The 16364-nt window shown below is 40.5% G+C and overlaps 1 protein-coding gene across 1 annotated transcript in view; it reads left to right on the top strand.

Annotated features, from left to right (window-relative positions):
• Nucleotides 1-16341, top strand: part of col28a2a (collagen, type XXVIII, alpha 2a) — an 18320-nt gene extending 1979 nt beyond the window's left edge. The window contains exons 4-36 of the mRNA XM_027021111.3: nucleotides 1924-1944; nucleotides 2058-2117; nucleotides 3509-3562; nucleotides 3950-3994; nucleotides 4142-4168; nucleotides 4262-4306; nucleotides 4444-4488; nucleotides 4663-4716; nucleotides 6697-6765; nucleotides 7033-7101; nucleotides 7357-7425; nucleotides 8552-8620; nucleotides 9067-9135; nucleotides 9267-9335; nucleotides 9502-9570; nucleotides 9763-9834; nucleotides 9942-10010; nucleotides 10319-10390; nucleotides 10624-10692; nucleotides 10863-10931; nucleotides 11100-11168; nucleotides 11699-11767; nucleotides 11918-11986; nucleotides 12498-12566; nucleotides 12687-12755; nucleotides 12867-12947; nucleotides 13090-13125; nucleotides 13216-13252; nucleotides 13528-14085; nucleotides 14316-14581; nucleotides 14832-15093; nucleotides 15366-15551; nucleotides 15796-16341. Coding sequence (XP_026876912.3) covers nucleotides 1924-1944; nucleotides 2058-2117; nucleotides 3509-3562; nucleotides 3950-3994; nucleotides 4142-4168; nucleotides 4262-4306; nucleotides 4444-4488; nucleotides 4663-4716; nucleotides 6697-6765; nucleotides 7033-7101; nucleotides 7357-7425; nucleotides 8552-8620; nucleotides 9067-9135; nucleotides 9267-9335; nucleotides 9502-9570; nucleotides 9763-9834; nucleotides 9942-10010; nucleotides 10319-10390; nucleotides 10624-10692; nucleotides 10863-10931; nucleotides 11100-11168; nucleotides 11699-11767; nucleotides 11918-11986; nucleotides 12498-12566; nucleotides 12687-12755; nucleotides 12867-12947; nucleotides 13090-13125; nucleotides 13216-13252; nucleotides 13528-14085; nucleotides 14316-14581; nucleotides 14832-15093; nucleotides 15366-15551; nucleotides 15796-15803 — 2964 coding nt within the window. The 3' untranslated portion in view covers nucleotides 15804-16341. The remainder of the gene's footprint in view (nucleotides 1-1923; nucleotides 1945-2057; nucleotides 2118-3508; nucleotides 3563-3949; nucleotides 3995-4141; nucleotides 4169-4261; nucleotides 4307-4443; nucleotides 4489-4662; nucleotides 4717-6696; nucleotides 6766-7032; nucleotides 7102-7356; nucleotides 7426-8551; nucleotides 8621-9066; nucleotides 9136-9266; nucleotides 9336-9501; nucleotides 9571-9762; nucleotides 9835-9941; nucleotides 10011-10318; nucleotides 10391-10623; nucleotides 10693-10862; nucleotides 10932-11099; nucleotides 11169-11698; nucleotides 11768-11917; nucleotides 11987-12497; nucleotides 12567-12686; nucleotides 12756-12866; nucleotides 12948-13089; nucleotides 13126-13215; nucleotides 13253-13527; nucleotides 14086-14315; nucleotides 14582-14831; nucleotides 15094-15365; nucleotides 15552-15795) is intronic.
• Nucleotides 16342-16364: the final 23 nt, after the last annotated feature.

Below are 16364 nucleotides of genomic sequence, written 5' to 3'. Positions count from 1 at the left end.
TACCAAAAGTTTTTAAGAAAATGGCAACCAGCAGATATATAACATAGACAACAAAAAGTGCAAAACTGAAATTTACATGTCATGACATCAGCTGGATTTAGGTTTAGAATGGCTGCAAGTGAAAGTACATATCCTACTGTAGGTTAGAAATCTACTTGTACCATTTGTAATCTACTTTAATTGAAGGTTACTGAAATAAAAATGACAAGTCCTTTGTTTCTTTGTTTATGCACATATTGATCACATAAAACTGCTGGAACTGTCCTACTGAAAATTTAATATAATGTAATTTCTTTATTATACAGTTTTATTACACCAAGCAAAATGTTTTACACAGTAAAGTTATGGAATAATTAGCATAACTGTCAACTAACTGCTTAATTATACTCACCTTGTGTCCAAGGTGTAAGCCCATTAAAAAATGTAAATGAGGCCATACATATTAAAGACCAACCAGACAGATACAACCAGAGACAGATAGCTGACTAACCACAGTCATGGGAAAACTGAGAGTTACATTAAAATGTACGGCATTTGAAACTTGAAACTACACTGCATATTGCATATTTGAAGCTTTAAACTATTACATTTGAAACTACATGGTTGCTCTAAGTTGACTACTTCATTGTTTCTTCTAAATCATTGCAGACCAGGACAATTATATCTCTTCTCAGTCTATGTTGGCTTATAGTTTCTTCCTCTATAAGACCTAAATTTGTATTTCTTATGGCAAATGTTCATGGTATTCTGAAGCAAGTCATCTTCCTCTTCATGTACTCCTACAATTGCAGTTGCAATGTTTGCCATCATGTACAAAATGTGCCTTTTAAATACATTTGTCAATTATTTAAGCGTGTGCAGAATTTTGTTGGTGCCTTTTATGTGTGACAAAATCTTGTTAAAGGAAAGTTCATGCAGTACACATAAGCTTCTTATGGGGACAATTACTACCTTGAAGGTTCATGTGGTATTCTTTGCAGAATTGCTAATGTCATAGGCAAATGAGGTCCAGATTAGAATACCACTGTCTTAGACTTTCAAGAGGGCTTGCTCACCAGAGTAACTTGGAAATATATTAAAGAAGGTAATGGTTAAGTGTTAATATTAAATTAATTTAGTGAGCTAATTTTAACTAGTCAGAGTTCTAAAGCTCTTCTGACACATGTTTGCTTGGATAATTTGTGTTTGAACAGTGGTGCAAAAATGCAAACTATCTTTATGCTTGGAATGAACAATTCTGTCATTCTGTCTTCTTTGGAATTTCCAAAGTCAGTCCACATTTGGTGTTTAACATGTACATGCATATCCTGTTGCTGTTCTTCTGACATTCCTCTAGGTGGAAATATTCTGTAGATTTTTTATCTTCACTTTTCATATGATTTGTGTTTTTCTAGTGACTGATTTGCACAAATTTAATCATTTACATATTGGATTTTTTTCATTCAGAAACAGCCAAATCTATTTCAATTTACAATCAGTTTTACACATCATCAAATGTTTTATAAAGACCATCTGATAGAATGATGTAATGAATTGATAAATTGACTTGTGTTATTTGTGATTTGTTTTGTCCATTAAAAATAAATTTAACATTGCATTGCATTGCAACATAACATTTACGTGGGTGAAAAATACTGTAAGTATCTGTTGTTACAAGTTCTAAGAAGTGATCTGAAGATCCCTTAAAATCCCATCTTATTGTAGATTTATTAATATGACAATATATTCTACAATAAGTAAGTACACTGAAACTAATATATAAGGAATGTACTAACAGGTGTGAGAGGCTGGACCCACTGGAGGGTCCTGGGACATTAAGGGAGGCTAGAATAAGTTAAAATATGTGCATTTATCTTTCAAAGTAACCTTACATGTAAGGTGTTTGGCTACAAGCTTCTCATTTTTTTTTCTGCCTCCAAACAGGCTCAGCTTGCTGATGAAGGGGTAAGTAGTTGATATTTAAAGATTCTGTGTGGATTAGAATTTTATTGGATCAAAACGCAACTGATAAATGTACAACTCACATATTCATCATAAAATAATTTTTGCTGTTAAAGTGTCCCAAGGTTGAGAAATGCGCATGTGAGAAGGGTGAGAAAGGACCTGTAGGCCCAGCTGTAAGTACTTTATCTTGTGTCATATGGGTGTTTGTTTGTTTGTTTGTTTTTGTTGTCTCTCCATGCTAAGAGGTGACCGTTTCTAGCCAACGGTGTAGGCAGGATTCTGGCATTCGAATTAATTGTTTTGCTTTCTGAAGGTGGGAAAAATTGCAGTTTGTGTTAGCATCTGTCAGCACTAACACCAGATGAGTCTTGCTTAAAGGTGCGAACAGACATGTAGTCATTTTTAGCTTCCTTGATCTAAACATAAAAAATGCATGGATCACGTTTTAAAAATCAAGTTAAAGGACTCTTCATATAAATGAGGCTCTAAGTACTTAATGCATCATTTAAAATAACTCTTTTTTGCACACATTGGAAGTGTTAAATGTTATGACCTGGAGAACTAAACAGCACACAAAAATATCATAGGCTATAAAAAATATTTAAACCAAAAAAACATTGTTAGCTAGGCACTGACGTGTAGTAAGACTAATGTAAAAAATAACAAGATGAAGAATGTAGTAATGGATCAGAGTTTGGAGAACATGAGAGGATTCAAAAGGAAGCAGTCAAAAGAAGATTAACAACCAAAAAGACAAATGAAGAATCAATCAAGTGATTTTGATTCTGTTTGATACTACTGGAAAAGTACACAGTCAGTATAAATTTGGTTTAGGAACTGCCGGAGCTCCTACTGAATGTCTCTACCCCTGAAAAAATCTAAAGAGTACCAACCATCTCATCCCCCACCCCTTAGTGACTTGACCACAGTCCCAGACAGAGGCAGTGATTAGCCTTCAGCTTCCAGCAGAGTGGAGGCTGAAATTGATCTGGAGTCACACTTGAAGTGAGAACAGAGCCTTTTATTCCACAGATCAGTAGGTGGCTTGTGTTTGACTAGCAGCTGTCTGTCTGGCAGCCGCATCATTATCCAGGTGCTTTCACCTAGCAGGGATTCCAAGCCTTCTAGCCACTGTAATTGTTCTCATTAGTTAAATGTCTGCAGACCAGCCTTCTGTCAAAAGATATAGTGCACATTAACCAGGTGTGACAGTCGCTAACTGGCCAGTTTATTCTGCACTTGAAACACACAGAGAGAGAGAGCAAGAGAGAGAGAGAGGGAGAGCGAGAGAGAGAGAGCGAGAGAGAGAGAGAGAGTCACTGGCCTCTCCTCTTCCTGTCTTTTTTCTCTTTTTATTGTCAACATTAAAGACATTGGCTACTTAGTTTTAGGTTTACCCTACTTGGTGACTCTGCTCTTGGCATTGTTCCAGTAAGACAGATGAGATTATTGAAAGAGAATCTTTTTTCCAGCTGTTTAGAAGATATCAGGCATAATACATGTACTGGGCAGTGCTGCCTTTCACTAACACAGGAATCCTTTACTTGCCTTATACCACCAAAAGGGAAAGAAAGGTCGCCCAGGAGAGGATGGAGCTCCTGGTCCCAAAGGTCAAAAGGTCAGCACTGCTATATCCTATGTCGCCGTTTCATATTTGCTGATGCATGCATCTGCATGTAACGTCAGTCAGTGGCAAAAAGCTAATTTCTCCTAATCAGTATGTAGCACATTTCAGCTCAGTATAGGTGTGACCCAAACTGAGATCAATAAGACCTCAGCGACCCAAACTGAGATCAATAAGACCTCAGCGACCCAAACTGAGGTCTTATACAAAGCCTACTATTTACTCAGTTCCTCCTATTTGATCAAAGCCTTGGTAATTGTAATAACCGACATACATACCATGTAAGATATACAGGTCTCAGAGACAAGTCTCCTGTAATACAGATGGTTTGTTTATTCTTATTAGTTTAAAAAAAATTGTGTATTATTCTGTTCCTCCCAGGGTGAGAGTGGGCTGAGTGGACTTTCTGGTCGTGATGGCACAGAAGTAAGTCCTTTAGTGGAATCAGAACAAGCCTGGACTGACACATGCAGAAACGTCGCTGAAAGCATTTTTACTGGTTGACGTAATATACTGTTTCTATGGAGCCGACTGATACAAAAATATACCATCAGTTTTCTTTTTGGCTTGCAGGGGAAACCTGGCTACAAAGGAGAGAAGGTACATCAGTTATTGTCAGGGTGATCACTGAAGTCTATCATTTATAATTTATCTATAGTTATGTGCTTATATACATCGCTTTCTTGTCTGAAGGGAGACCGAGGTGAATGTGGCACACCGGGAATCAAGGGTGATAGGGTATGTATAAATATGGATGTTCATTCTGTGCATTGTCATTTTTAAAAGGATTAAAATTTTAGAAGAGGTCACCATGTTCATTAATCTGTCAGTGGTTTCACATGCAATTGTTAATCTGTTATTAAACAATTTCCCAGGGTCCAGAGGGTCCTGTTGGCACAAGAGGAAACAGAGGTTTGCAGGTGGGTGAGAACAAAACTGCTTTGACCCAAAATTATATATATAACAGCTTGTAATATGTGAGGCACCAGATACTATTTACATAAAATTTGCATTTTAGTGTAATGATTCACATCTCACATCTCAGCAATATAGTACTACATTGCTAAAATGTATATGCTTTTGCTTCTCTGTAGGGTTTACCAGGACCACAGGGTGACATTGGACCAGAAGGGTCACAGGGAAAGAAGGTCAGTATCTTCTAATGGCCAACTGTCATCTAAAGTAGAGAAATCTTTCTTCAACATGCACACCTGGCAAAGGTTCACATGAGACAGAGGAAATCCTACAATCATCGTTTTTACTTGTCTGTAAAAGGTGTTGTTTAGACGGTATGTGTTGAGCAGTCTGGTTTTGTGTTTAATTTAATTGCAGGAAATGTCTTGAGAGGTCTTGCAAACTTGCCCAGTAGGGGTTCTCAGTCCTTCTCACAAAAGAACTATGTGTATTTTACAGTTTAATGGTGTGTCTTAGACAGACTTTCTAAACGACTGGAATTATGGTTAATAACAACAGTAAGGTATTTCTCACATAAAAGAAAACTCATGTACCAACATGCAGGTGTAAAGAATAAAGGTGTGTGGAATGTGTGAAATATACAGTAGCCTAATGAGATACTTGTGAACCTGGATGTCTTATTGGCTCATATTTCATGCAACATCTTAAGTAGAATAAGGTAATTAAACAAAACAAAGTGCATGCTGCAAATTACATGAATGTTATCTCCTTGACAGTTCAAGTAAAATTTGAGCTTTGTTCTGGGGCAATGCCCCTGTCATTTTAATGACAACAGCATCCCTGTAAGCAAACCTCAACTAATCCTCCAGGTTGAGAGGTGGAAAGATGATGGAGACAGACACAAGGGCAGGCGTATAGTCATAGAGACAGATAAGAGGGGAAAAATCCCCCACAGAGAGGGCTGCTACGACTCAGTCCAGGTTAAGCCATAGCAGAATAAGGAAGTGGTGCATGGGTTTTAGTGTTTAGAAAAACTGCTAAAGCTAAACTGCTAAAGGATGTGGGATGAACAAGGAAAAATGAATGGGGACAAGGATAAAATAAATGGAAAGATATATTATATGTTTCCTGTATAAGATAATAACAACACACACATATGAACTTCACATTCCTCTCTAGAGGTGTAAATACCTCTACTATACCTAACCAAAACCAAATGGAAACAAAAGAAAATTGCTTGCATACTCTTCCTAACTATCCACAAAACATACATACAAAACTCACTCCCAACACATATAGCAACCAACCCTACACCTGGTGTGATTTTTATATACAGTGAAACGGGCCACACCAACTCAGTCTCAAAACTCCAGAGAGTCTAGAAACAGAACCACAAGCCAGAAACACAGAATTGCAGATCTATTGACCAGAGAATCAGCAACTATACAAGTGATAACCAGGTTAGCTTGCCATGTAATCAGATGTGTTTTAAGTCCGGAGAATGTGTCATAGAATGCATGAGACTCTCAAAGTGATGACGGGCACACATGGACTTGAACACTGAGTAAACTCTAAGTCTAAGAGCAAGACTTGGACTGGAGTGAACTGCATTGGAGATCCTGTGCCTGGAGTAGGGAAAGGACCGAGAGAAAGAGACCGACAAACAGACAACGCACAACACCCACTGAAGAGGGCGTGTACTTTTACTTCAATGGTGTCCATTGAAAACCTATTACACATGTTAAGCCGTAAGTTTACTTTAGGATCTTTTCTACAACCGTCAACTGTCCACTTTACTTTTTAGATTACTTTTTTTCTATACTTGAATGAGCTCAAAGGCATAGTGTCTGACAAGAATGAGCCTAAACCTGTTCAGATCTGCAAGACCAAACACTGCTACCCCACCAAGGACCTGGAGAGTTGAGTTGATTTAAAACCTGAATTTGCGTAATCATAATCCTTTCGAATCTCTACACTGGTAAAGGGGGAGTTTTTTCTGGTTGCCCTTGAGGTGATCTGCTATAATTAAAAATAATGTCCTATCTTCTTGATTTTACTTGGGTCTAGTCTTCATGCCAGCAGATGAGCTGCTTCTGCTGCTACAGGCAACAGCTTCTGCTGCTTTAGCGGGGGGGGGGCTAAAGATACAAGAATAGTCAATCATTGCAGATATATTTGATGTCAAGTATCAAATGTTTGATGCGCTATGACAGGGTGAGCGTGGTCCACCTGGCCCTCCAGGCCTCCAGGGCGAAACAGGATTTGGACTTCCTGGGCCAAAGGTCAGTACCTCTTTCTTCACTTGAACCATCATCTTTTATTCAGTTCCACAATAACATCGTCTATAAGAAAAGGGTAAGCTCTCCTCTGCCCAGGTCTTTCTTGCAACTTGTTTTCTGACATTACCTTGAAAGGAACTTTTCTTCAACACAAAGTGCAGGCCTTACTGCAGAATCAGTTGCTCTAAAATAGCAGCATGCCAAAAATCATAGGTTGAGTTGAAGTCACAGACATATCTTGATCTCATAACTCTGGACTTCTGTCTGCAGGGTGATGTGGGACATCAGGGCAGACCAGGTCCTCCTGGCCCACCAGGAATTGGAGAATCAGGCCCCCCTGTGAGTGGCCAGTGATCCAATGACCCATAATAATAGAGATATTTCTCTCTTTTTCCAAGTGAGCTGATTTATCAGTAAATGTATATCTACTGTCAGCAAGTCTCTTCCTTAATTACCAGCATGCTTCCACATGCATGGTTTCAAGGCACAAAAAATCCTGAATACGCTAAACTGTTAGCACCATTTTTTTTTTTTTACTATTACTAAATGCTTAAAATGACTATTTAAAAAACATAAATTACTCTTTATGAACAGGGACCTCAAGGTCCACAGGGTGTGCAGGGAGAGAAAGGACCACAGGGAGAAGGATTTCCTGGACCTAAGGTAAACTTGTCTTCCTAGCATAGGTTGTTTTCATTCCTCTATCAGCTATTATCCACCACACTCTTTAATGAAAAGAGGATTTGTTATAGCCAGAAGCAGTGTAAGGTGAAGGACAACTCACCTTGAAGAGTGGTGATTATTCATATCCTACCTTTTGAGGCTATATCACTTTTGGTCGCTCAAGGCTATCCGTTAATGTTTATGTGCCATGACTTTAATTGAGGTATACTTGCAATTGCACAAATCATAGAGGAACATCCCTAATCTCTTGTCTAATCCCTTATGTTTTGTGAAGCAACTGCATTCAAATTAAAGCCTAAAGTGCCCATCAGCCGGTTATGTGAGAAATCACTGCTTCATTAATTATTCCAAATTTGTAACTAAGACCTTTGCAAAAAAAAGGATATGGATGTGGAAAAAGGATGTGTGGGGCCTAGCTGGATAATTTCTAGTTTTACATGTGAGCCATCTCGGAAGGATGGACATCTGCATTACACTTTCTTGACTGTAGTGTAAGCTGATCCACTGTAAAACCACCGTTCTTCTCAGTGGTGAAACATGTGAGATGGACTAGACAGGTGTTTATCCCACTGTCTCATTCCAACAGAGGGCAAACACATGTGGCAGGATGTAAACGAGAATAAGAAAAGCCATTATCTAATCAAAAAAGATTGTGTAATTGCATAAAGCTGCAACATCAACTAGCATATCCTCTGGTTTCTAACCTTTTGTCAGAAGTCTGCCATGGACCTTAAGGGGAATATTATATTTTCCTCCAATTTGCAATAAAAAAAATGCATTGTACTAAGAGACTCTTAACTACTAATATTCTTTCACCTGTCTATGTGATCTGCATTATTCAAGTACGATAAAAATCTATCACTGAGAGAAAAGTATGGGTAAAAATTGCACCAGTCAACAAAGACCTGAAAACCCCAAGATGTGCAATTTTTTTTCCATTGTATGTAATGAACGGAGACAGGTTTGCCTTTCTTGCAGTAACTTCATACTTATAGCTATAGAGTGAAAGAGCAACACTGTTCAAGTGGTGGACTCGGCCCCATGGCGAGGAGAAGCAGGAGCGGCTAATGGCCACAGGGCTGATAATTTCCCTTTTGTCTGGCAGGGTGACCGAGGACCCGAGGGGCCAAGGGGGCCAAGGGGACAGCCAGGCGTTGGAATTAAAGGAGAGAAGGTGGGCTGTAAATATGTCAACTGATGAATGCCATTCACACAAAACCACCATATCTGCTACACAAAAAGAATAAAGGAGTACATACAAAGTAGACGAGTGACCTTTTGAGGTTGCTGTAGCCTACACAAGTCATGCTGGGAAGTGGGAGAGAAACTGGCAGATGGGACGGTGGAAGATCTTGAGTTACCGTGGGAAAAGTATACCAGATGCCAGTAAATCTGTTAAATCCCACTACAAAATTCCACAGCAGCCCTTTTCAGATTTCACTGATTAGGAATTCATTAGAAAGAGACACCTGTTTCTCACATTGCACAGCATAGTGAAATGTGATTTGGCACAGAAGGATAATTTATGGTATCAGTAAAGCAAAGTGAACTAAACATTTTATTACTGCATTTGTTTCCTGGAACTAAATTTGACATTTTCTGCCTGTCTTGGGTGTTTAGGGTGAGTTTGGGCCTCCGGGTCCCACAGGTCCAGTAGGCCTCCCTGGGCTCGGCATCCAGGGAGAGAAGGTAACATGATGAAGCCTTTAAGCATTCATTATAAACTGTTACGTCCATCACTGCAAGCTCACACACATATTGCAGTCGAGACAAACTGAGCGCAAAGTTTTTATAATCATTCCAGTTTTCCTCATTAACAGGGTGTGGAAGGTCCAAGGGGGCCTCCAGGAAACAGAGGCCCCCCAGGAGAGGGCCTTCCTGGACCAAAGGTTAGTGTCACTAAATCCATATATTTCAATGCAAAATGTAAGATACATTTAGGTTTAGTAGCACAATATGTGTAAATGGCAAAGACAGGATGCTTTGACGGTAGCCATGACATACAAAAAGGCTTTTTTCTATCTTTTCTTTTTTATTCTTTATCACTCTGTTTAGGGTGACCAAGGATTACCAGGAGAGATTGGCAGCCCAGGAGAGAGAGGGATCGGAGAGCCAGGACCAAAGGTAACATATGTGTACAGATGTTTTAGTTTGTTTGCTTGTTTGCTTAGTCCTTGATGAGTGGGCAAAGACAAACACTCAAATGTCAAATAATGCCATGAGTAAAGATTTGAGCTGATGAAGTAAAGATTTGCGCTGATACATACTGAACGGTGAGAGATGTAAAGTGCAGACCCGCACTGCCCTTCTACTCAGGGTGAGCCAGGTGCGTCAGGACTGGCAGGCTTACCTGGGCTTCCCGGAGAAGATGGTGCTCCAGGCCAAAAGGTACCACTGCTGACACCCATGGCAATGGTTTCACACATCAGGATAGAAACTGCAATCCACTCATCATTATGCAATGTGCATTCTTCATCTATCTTCCTCTTCATTAGGGTGAGCCTGGCATACCAGGACTGAGGGGACCAGAAGGAGCAGCAGGAATTGGCACACAAGGAGAAAAAGTAAATCATTGGACAGTATCTCTGGGTGTCTTAATTCAGTCACATTGTATGATCCTTCAAGAGAAAGTATCACAGAGCAGTCTGTCTGCATCTTCACAATCATTCAGCATGCCCTTTGCTGCATTGGCTGGTCATTCAAAAAGTATTGCCTGGGCATTTTGTAATAGTCATGCAGCCCTTTGCACCATACAAATACTTTTAGTTCTCAAAAAGTCAGACTTGCATGTAATTATATCTGTAATACATGGACTCATATAACCTGCTATGCTGACCTTTAAGGAGAATAATATTCACCCCTTTTATAACAGGGAGACCAAGGTCAGCGTGGTGTCAGAGGATTACCAGGCCCACCTGGAATTTCCGGTCCCTCTGGGGCCAAGGTGAGAGCCAACCAAAGACATTTAAGATGTTTCTCTAGTCGGCTTCACTGTATTTCCCATGTCATCTTTGCATCACCAAAGCTATATTCTTTTTTCAAAAAGCACAAGGTAAACAATACCCTGCAGTCTGCAGCAATGAGCTGCAGCCTTTTGTTAGGCTTGGTAAAGAGAATGTGTGTGTTAATTGTGTATAAGTGTGTGTGGTATTCAAACCTGAAGTGTTGTTTTTGTAGGGAGAACCTGGAATGCCAGGGCGACTAGGCATGCCAGGACTTCCTGGGCGTGCTATCGCAGGACCGAAGGTAATGAATGCAAAATGCTACAGCCATACGTCATACCAAAGACTCTGGCAAGCCATGATAGAATAGGCCCATGGCAAACAGAAACAGTGATCCAGGGATCCGTACAACACGCTATCACACTCTCTGCAACCTATCGAGAATAATGGTATGATGTCCCTCTGTGTCTTTAGGGTGATTTTGGACCTCCTGGTCCTCCTGGGCCAATTGGGGAAACAGGCTATGGGCTGCCAGGTCCAAAGGTATGTGTCATGCCATATCTACCCTAAAAGAAAACATCAAAAAATAAAACAGAAAAACAGAAAGGAGGGAATGGAATAAAGTCATGTTTGACAAGGTAGAATATTTTTAAAGCATGAATAAAAGTTGTCTGCATGGCAGTATTCACCCTGTCTGGCTTGGCCCACTAGGGTGAACGTGGCAGTCCAGGGCCTCCTGGTCCTTTTGGGCCAAAAGGTGAAGGATTTCCAGGACCAGCGGTAGGTAGATTTGTACAGCCACATAATACATTGCAAATTATGCAGCATGCTCCTAAAATACATAACACAAATATTACAGTCAGACCAACCCAGTCTGATTCACTCCTTCATCAACAGAGGTCACTGTCTCCTGAGTTGTAGTGAATGGCCTTGCACCTGATTCTTGTTCATTCTCTTAAGGCTTAGGCTCTTTCTATCACACTGTGAAGTCTTGTAAGCTGTGCACTGCAACTCTAAACCTGTATTCATTCAGGTTCTATCTTACTCTGGCTCTGACCTTGTTTTTGTTTCGTCCCATTAACATCTCTGGATTTTCGGCAATTGGTTTGCTCGATATTGCTCCTGTGGTTATTGACCCTTTTCCTACATTCCTGGTTATGAATCTTGCTTCTTGTTATGGATTTGTCTATCTGTTTATTCACTCTTTCCTTGCCTTATCCCACTAAACCCTCACCTCACTAAACCAACATCTCGTCTGTGACATCTGTGAGACACACATACATTGAAACCGTGTTGTTTATCTTTTGCAGGGTCCTGCCGGTCTCCCAGGTCTTCCAGGTGATCCCGGGCCAGAGGGAATCGGTTTCCCTGGACCAAAGGTACAGCTATACACAGCTGTCGGTTACATTTGTTTCACAAAACTGGCACAGCTTTCAGTCATGAGGATGTGCACATGTACTACTGCCCTTTGATAGAGATGTGCTGTGCACTGTGCTGGTATAAAGCTGTGGGTAATTTCCTTGTTGCAGGGCAACGTCGGCTTCAGAGGGTTACCTGGTCTGCCAGGCCCACCAGGTGAAGGGCTGCCAGGACCACCAGTAAGCGCAAAAACCTTTACCATTTACTGCACAGAGCTCAGCATTATTTTCTTCTTGTGAACTAAAATGGCCTTCAAAGAAATTAGCTTAAATCTCACACTGGAATGTCCTAAAAATGTGTAAACTTGTAGCAAGCTGCATCAGCAAGCATGTATCTAATATCAGGATTAGTTTTCTTTTGAGACAGTTTAGTTCTAGTCAGTAGTGCATATTTGCAAAGAGGCCTAGTGTACTACAGTGCCATGGCATTATTAAGTGCATAGCTGGGGCTTGCTCGGATAGTCAGTAGATGCCGTAGTCAGTGGCTCTTGTACCACTCCTAGGTGATCAGCAGTAAAGAGACTCTGACACTCTGTGGACTCCTCTCTCCACATCCACTTCTACACAGCCAGTTCTCTCCACTTCTAGCCATGAAGCAGATGTGTGGGCAATGCTGCTTAGTTGCTGTGGCAGTTAAGGAAGACCAGCTGTTTGCTCCTTACGTATTAATGCTGTTCTCTTGTGGCTTAAGGGCAACACAGGAAGATCAGGGCTGCCAGGACCAGCTGGGCCCCCAGGAGAGGGAATTCAAGGACCTAAAGTATGTTTGCCTCCTGCAGCCTATGGCCTCTGGATCACGGCCTTTGGAAATGTCACTTCATCCAACAGAGATGAATATGAATCAGGGACTGAAATGCATATTGTCATATGACTGCTTTAGGGAGACCAGGGGCCTCCAGGTGTCACTGGACCAAGGGGACCATCAGGGGAGGGACTCCCAGGTGCTAAGGTGAAGTGTCTGCTTATGCTATATATATATATATTGGTTGGCTTACTTTTGCCAGCATTATAAATACGATTTCTGTTGTACGACTGGTGAAGCTTCCCTTCTCTTTTACAGGGAGATAGGGGTCAGCAGGGAGAAAGAGGAATGAAGGGAGTCAAGGGTGACATGGGTGATTCAGGGGAATCCGGGCAACCTGTGAGTCAAATGAGAAACTGGGCATTAATCTAAACTAAGCCAGGAATCAGCAACACTATGCGTATGATCCTGGCAACACATTTTGAGCTACCGACTGATGTTCAGTATTCGATAACACTTTCCATTTCTGTATCCATCATAGGGAAGACCTGGAACAAAAGGAGAAATGGGCCTCACTGTGAGTTCCTGAGTGTATCTACTATTAATAAATATGTTACAAAAGCATTGGTAAACATGTAGCTTAATTTGAACATATGTTGTTTTCTAGAGAGAGGACATCATTAAACTAATCAAAGAGATTTGCGGTAAGCCAGAGACATTTAGGGCTGATTTCCTGGACATGGATTCTTGTACTAAATTGCAGCGTCAATGTAAAATAGGATCCCTTAATGCACCACTAATGCACAACTACTGCTCTGTGTGTGTGTGTGTGTGTGTGTGTGTGTGTGTGTGTGTGTGTGTGTGTGTGTGTGTGTGTGTGTGTGTGTGTGTATTGTGTGTGTGTGTGTGTGTTTGTGATTGTATTGTGTGTGTGTGTGTGTGTGTGTGTGTGTGTGTGTGTGTGTGTGTCTACACTTAGGATGTGGCATCAAGTGTAAGGAGAGGCCTATGGAGTTAGTGTTTGTGATTGACAGCTCAGAAAGTGTGGGCCCTGAGAACTTTGAGATCATAAAGGACTTTGTCACAGCGCTGGTGGATCGCGTCACCGTAGGCCGCAACGCCACCCGGATTGGCCTCGTCCTCTACAGCCTGGACGTGCACCTGGAGTTCAACCTGGCACGCTACATGACCAAGCAGGATGTCAAGCAGGCCATCAGGAAGATGCCCTACATGGGTGAAGGGACCTACACAGGCACTGCCATCCGCAAGGCCACGCAGGAAGCTTTCTACAGCGCCCGCAGTGGCGTCCGCAAAGTGGCCATCGTCATCACTGATGGGCAGACGGATAAGAGAGAACCTCTGAAGCTGGACATCGCTGTACGCGAGGCCCATGCTGCTAATATTGAGATGTATGCTCTTGGCATCGTCAACACATCGGACCCCACTCAGGTTGAGTTCCTTAAGGAACTTAACCTCATTGCTTCTGACCCAGACAGCGAACACATGTTCCTCATTGATGACTTTAACACCTTGCCTGGTGAGGCTGATTGCTGTTTATAAACCTGTTATTTTATGTCTTTGTAACTTGATACCATGTGGTTTAATTAGCTCAGCAAATAAGCAAACTTTATGTTTATGTAACCAACATAACCTATTTTAAAAAATCAATGTAACCAAAATTATAAACAACTAAAGAGAATCAGGTGGCTATTAACATGTAGCTATCATTGTTTTATATCATTCTGAGATGTGTGCTATCTTTTGCAGCTTTGGAATCTAAGCTTGTAAGCCAGTTTTGTGAGGATGAGAACGGAGCACTCATCTACAACCGTATCACCAATGGTGTCAACGGGCACAATGGATACAAATATAACGGCTTTCATAACCATGCAGATGTCTTTTATGGGAATAATGGTTATGGAAATGGACACCAGAAAGAGCTGGAAAGAACCCAGGCTAACAGTCAGAGCCATGTCAGAAGCAGAGGAGACACATTCCCGTTACCAATCGATCCTGCTCCTCTTAATACTCGGGTTAGTTCCTACTCAGACTTCATGAGATGAAAACAATAGTTTATTAGGTGATCTGGAAATAAAATATATTCAATGAAAATTAAATTAAAAATAAGTTCTCAAATAATTAGAAAGACTGCAAAAATAATAGCAAACTTTGATTGGGAAAGAATGTATTATTGAGCTTAAAACTAGAGATAATAGTTTTAGGCTCAATAGTTTTAGACTTTGGCTTAAGAGTGTCTAACCATGTGCTTTTTTTGGTAATCAGGTTGTGGTGGAGGAAGACTACTATGAAGGACAGGATTTAGACGTAAGGTCTCGTGTACAAGTGGGCAACAAAGTAACTGTTGTCAATAAAACGCCTGTCCCACCTGTAAAGCCTGTGGATGAGGGCATCAAAAGTCCTACCTCCCATGTGTCAACATCATCACTACCATCATCATCATCATCATCATCTTCATCATCTTCGTTCTCCTCCTCATCAGGAACCATCACATCTACTTCAGTTTCCCATCCTGTTATAATCAAAGGTAAGCACAATTTATCTATTTATTTATTTATTAATTAACAACATTACCCACCTAGCGTTTGATATCAGTTTTGGCTGGTTGTTGTTACAGACAGTTTATAAACAAAGCATAAAAAATTCCAGCCCAAATTAGTCAGTTATGTAAGTTAATAGTAAGTTATTATTAGTAAGTAAAACTGAGCTAGGTTCACTGTTCCACGTAACTATCATGCTGACCTGTTACCTTTGCATTATTCTCCTTCTGTGTGTCTCTCCCTCTCTGACTGTATGCAGTTCCTCTGGAGCCGCGCTGCTCCCTGAACTTAAGCCAGGGCTCCTGCAGAACCTACGTTATTCGCTGGTACTATGACAAACAGGCAAACGCCTGTGCGCAGTTCTGGTACGGTGGCTGTGATGGCAACAATAACCGCTTTGACTCAGAAGCTGACTGCAAGAAAACTTGTGTTCTCACAAGTACAGGTAAATTGCAAACTACTTGATTACAAGGTGCTTGAGTTCCTAAACCTAGCCTATTAATGATCCAAATTCTTGTTGTTATATAAGGATAAAATCATTGGCCTGAAAGTATATGTTGTACTTTATTAAACACCTTTTGAATAGCTAATATTGTACATACCCACCCAGCTCTTGAGTCCAGAGCCTAATTTCCTTTGTGATTCCTGTATTATGTACCTTTTCTAATCTATATTCTCTTTCTTCACAGTGAGCTAAAATGGATAACAAAATTATACATAATTTTTTATGCCATGCTAAAGAAGTAGTTCATGTGATGCTCACCGAATCAAAGTAATCATCTGCATTCTCAAGTAAAGAGAACAATATCATTATTTCAGCAAGTACAGAAAATGTTGGTTCCTTAACAAAAGAAAATAAATCATGAAAGGACAGACTACAATGCTGACATGTTATTTTTAAATATACCTACCAGCGCTACCAGCGCATCCGAAGATATACCTCATGCACATCTTTTTCTTGATGCCCAGTACTGGTTTTCTGCACTGTATTTTTACGTTCTGTCAATGTTTACCTTGTATAAATATTAAGATATGTTTTCATATGTAACACACAGTACAGGTAAAATGCCACACATTATGACCTAAAACATCATGGAACTCCTGTATAGTATAGTCATTATGATAAATCTAATGCTTAATTCACTTAATAATGGATTAAGTAATTTGATTACACTCTTACTTTTGAATTGTTCAGTATCGGTCAATTGAAACATCTTATTGTAACTATGATTCATTTTAGAGACAAATGTGTTGAGTA

The sequence above is a fragment of the Electrophorus electricus genome, chromosome 4 (assembly GCF_041902795.1).
Source record: "Electrophorus electricus isolate QZ-2024a chromosome 4, ASM4190279v1, whole genome shotgun sequence".
Lineage (NCBI taxonomy): Eukaryota > Metazoa > Chordata > Actinopteri > Gymnotiformes > Gymnotidae > Electrophorus > Electrophorus electricus.
The sequence above is the reverse complement of the archived record's forward strand: the minus strand, read 5'-3'. Positions and strand labels throughout refer to the sequence as shown.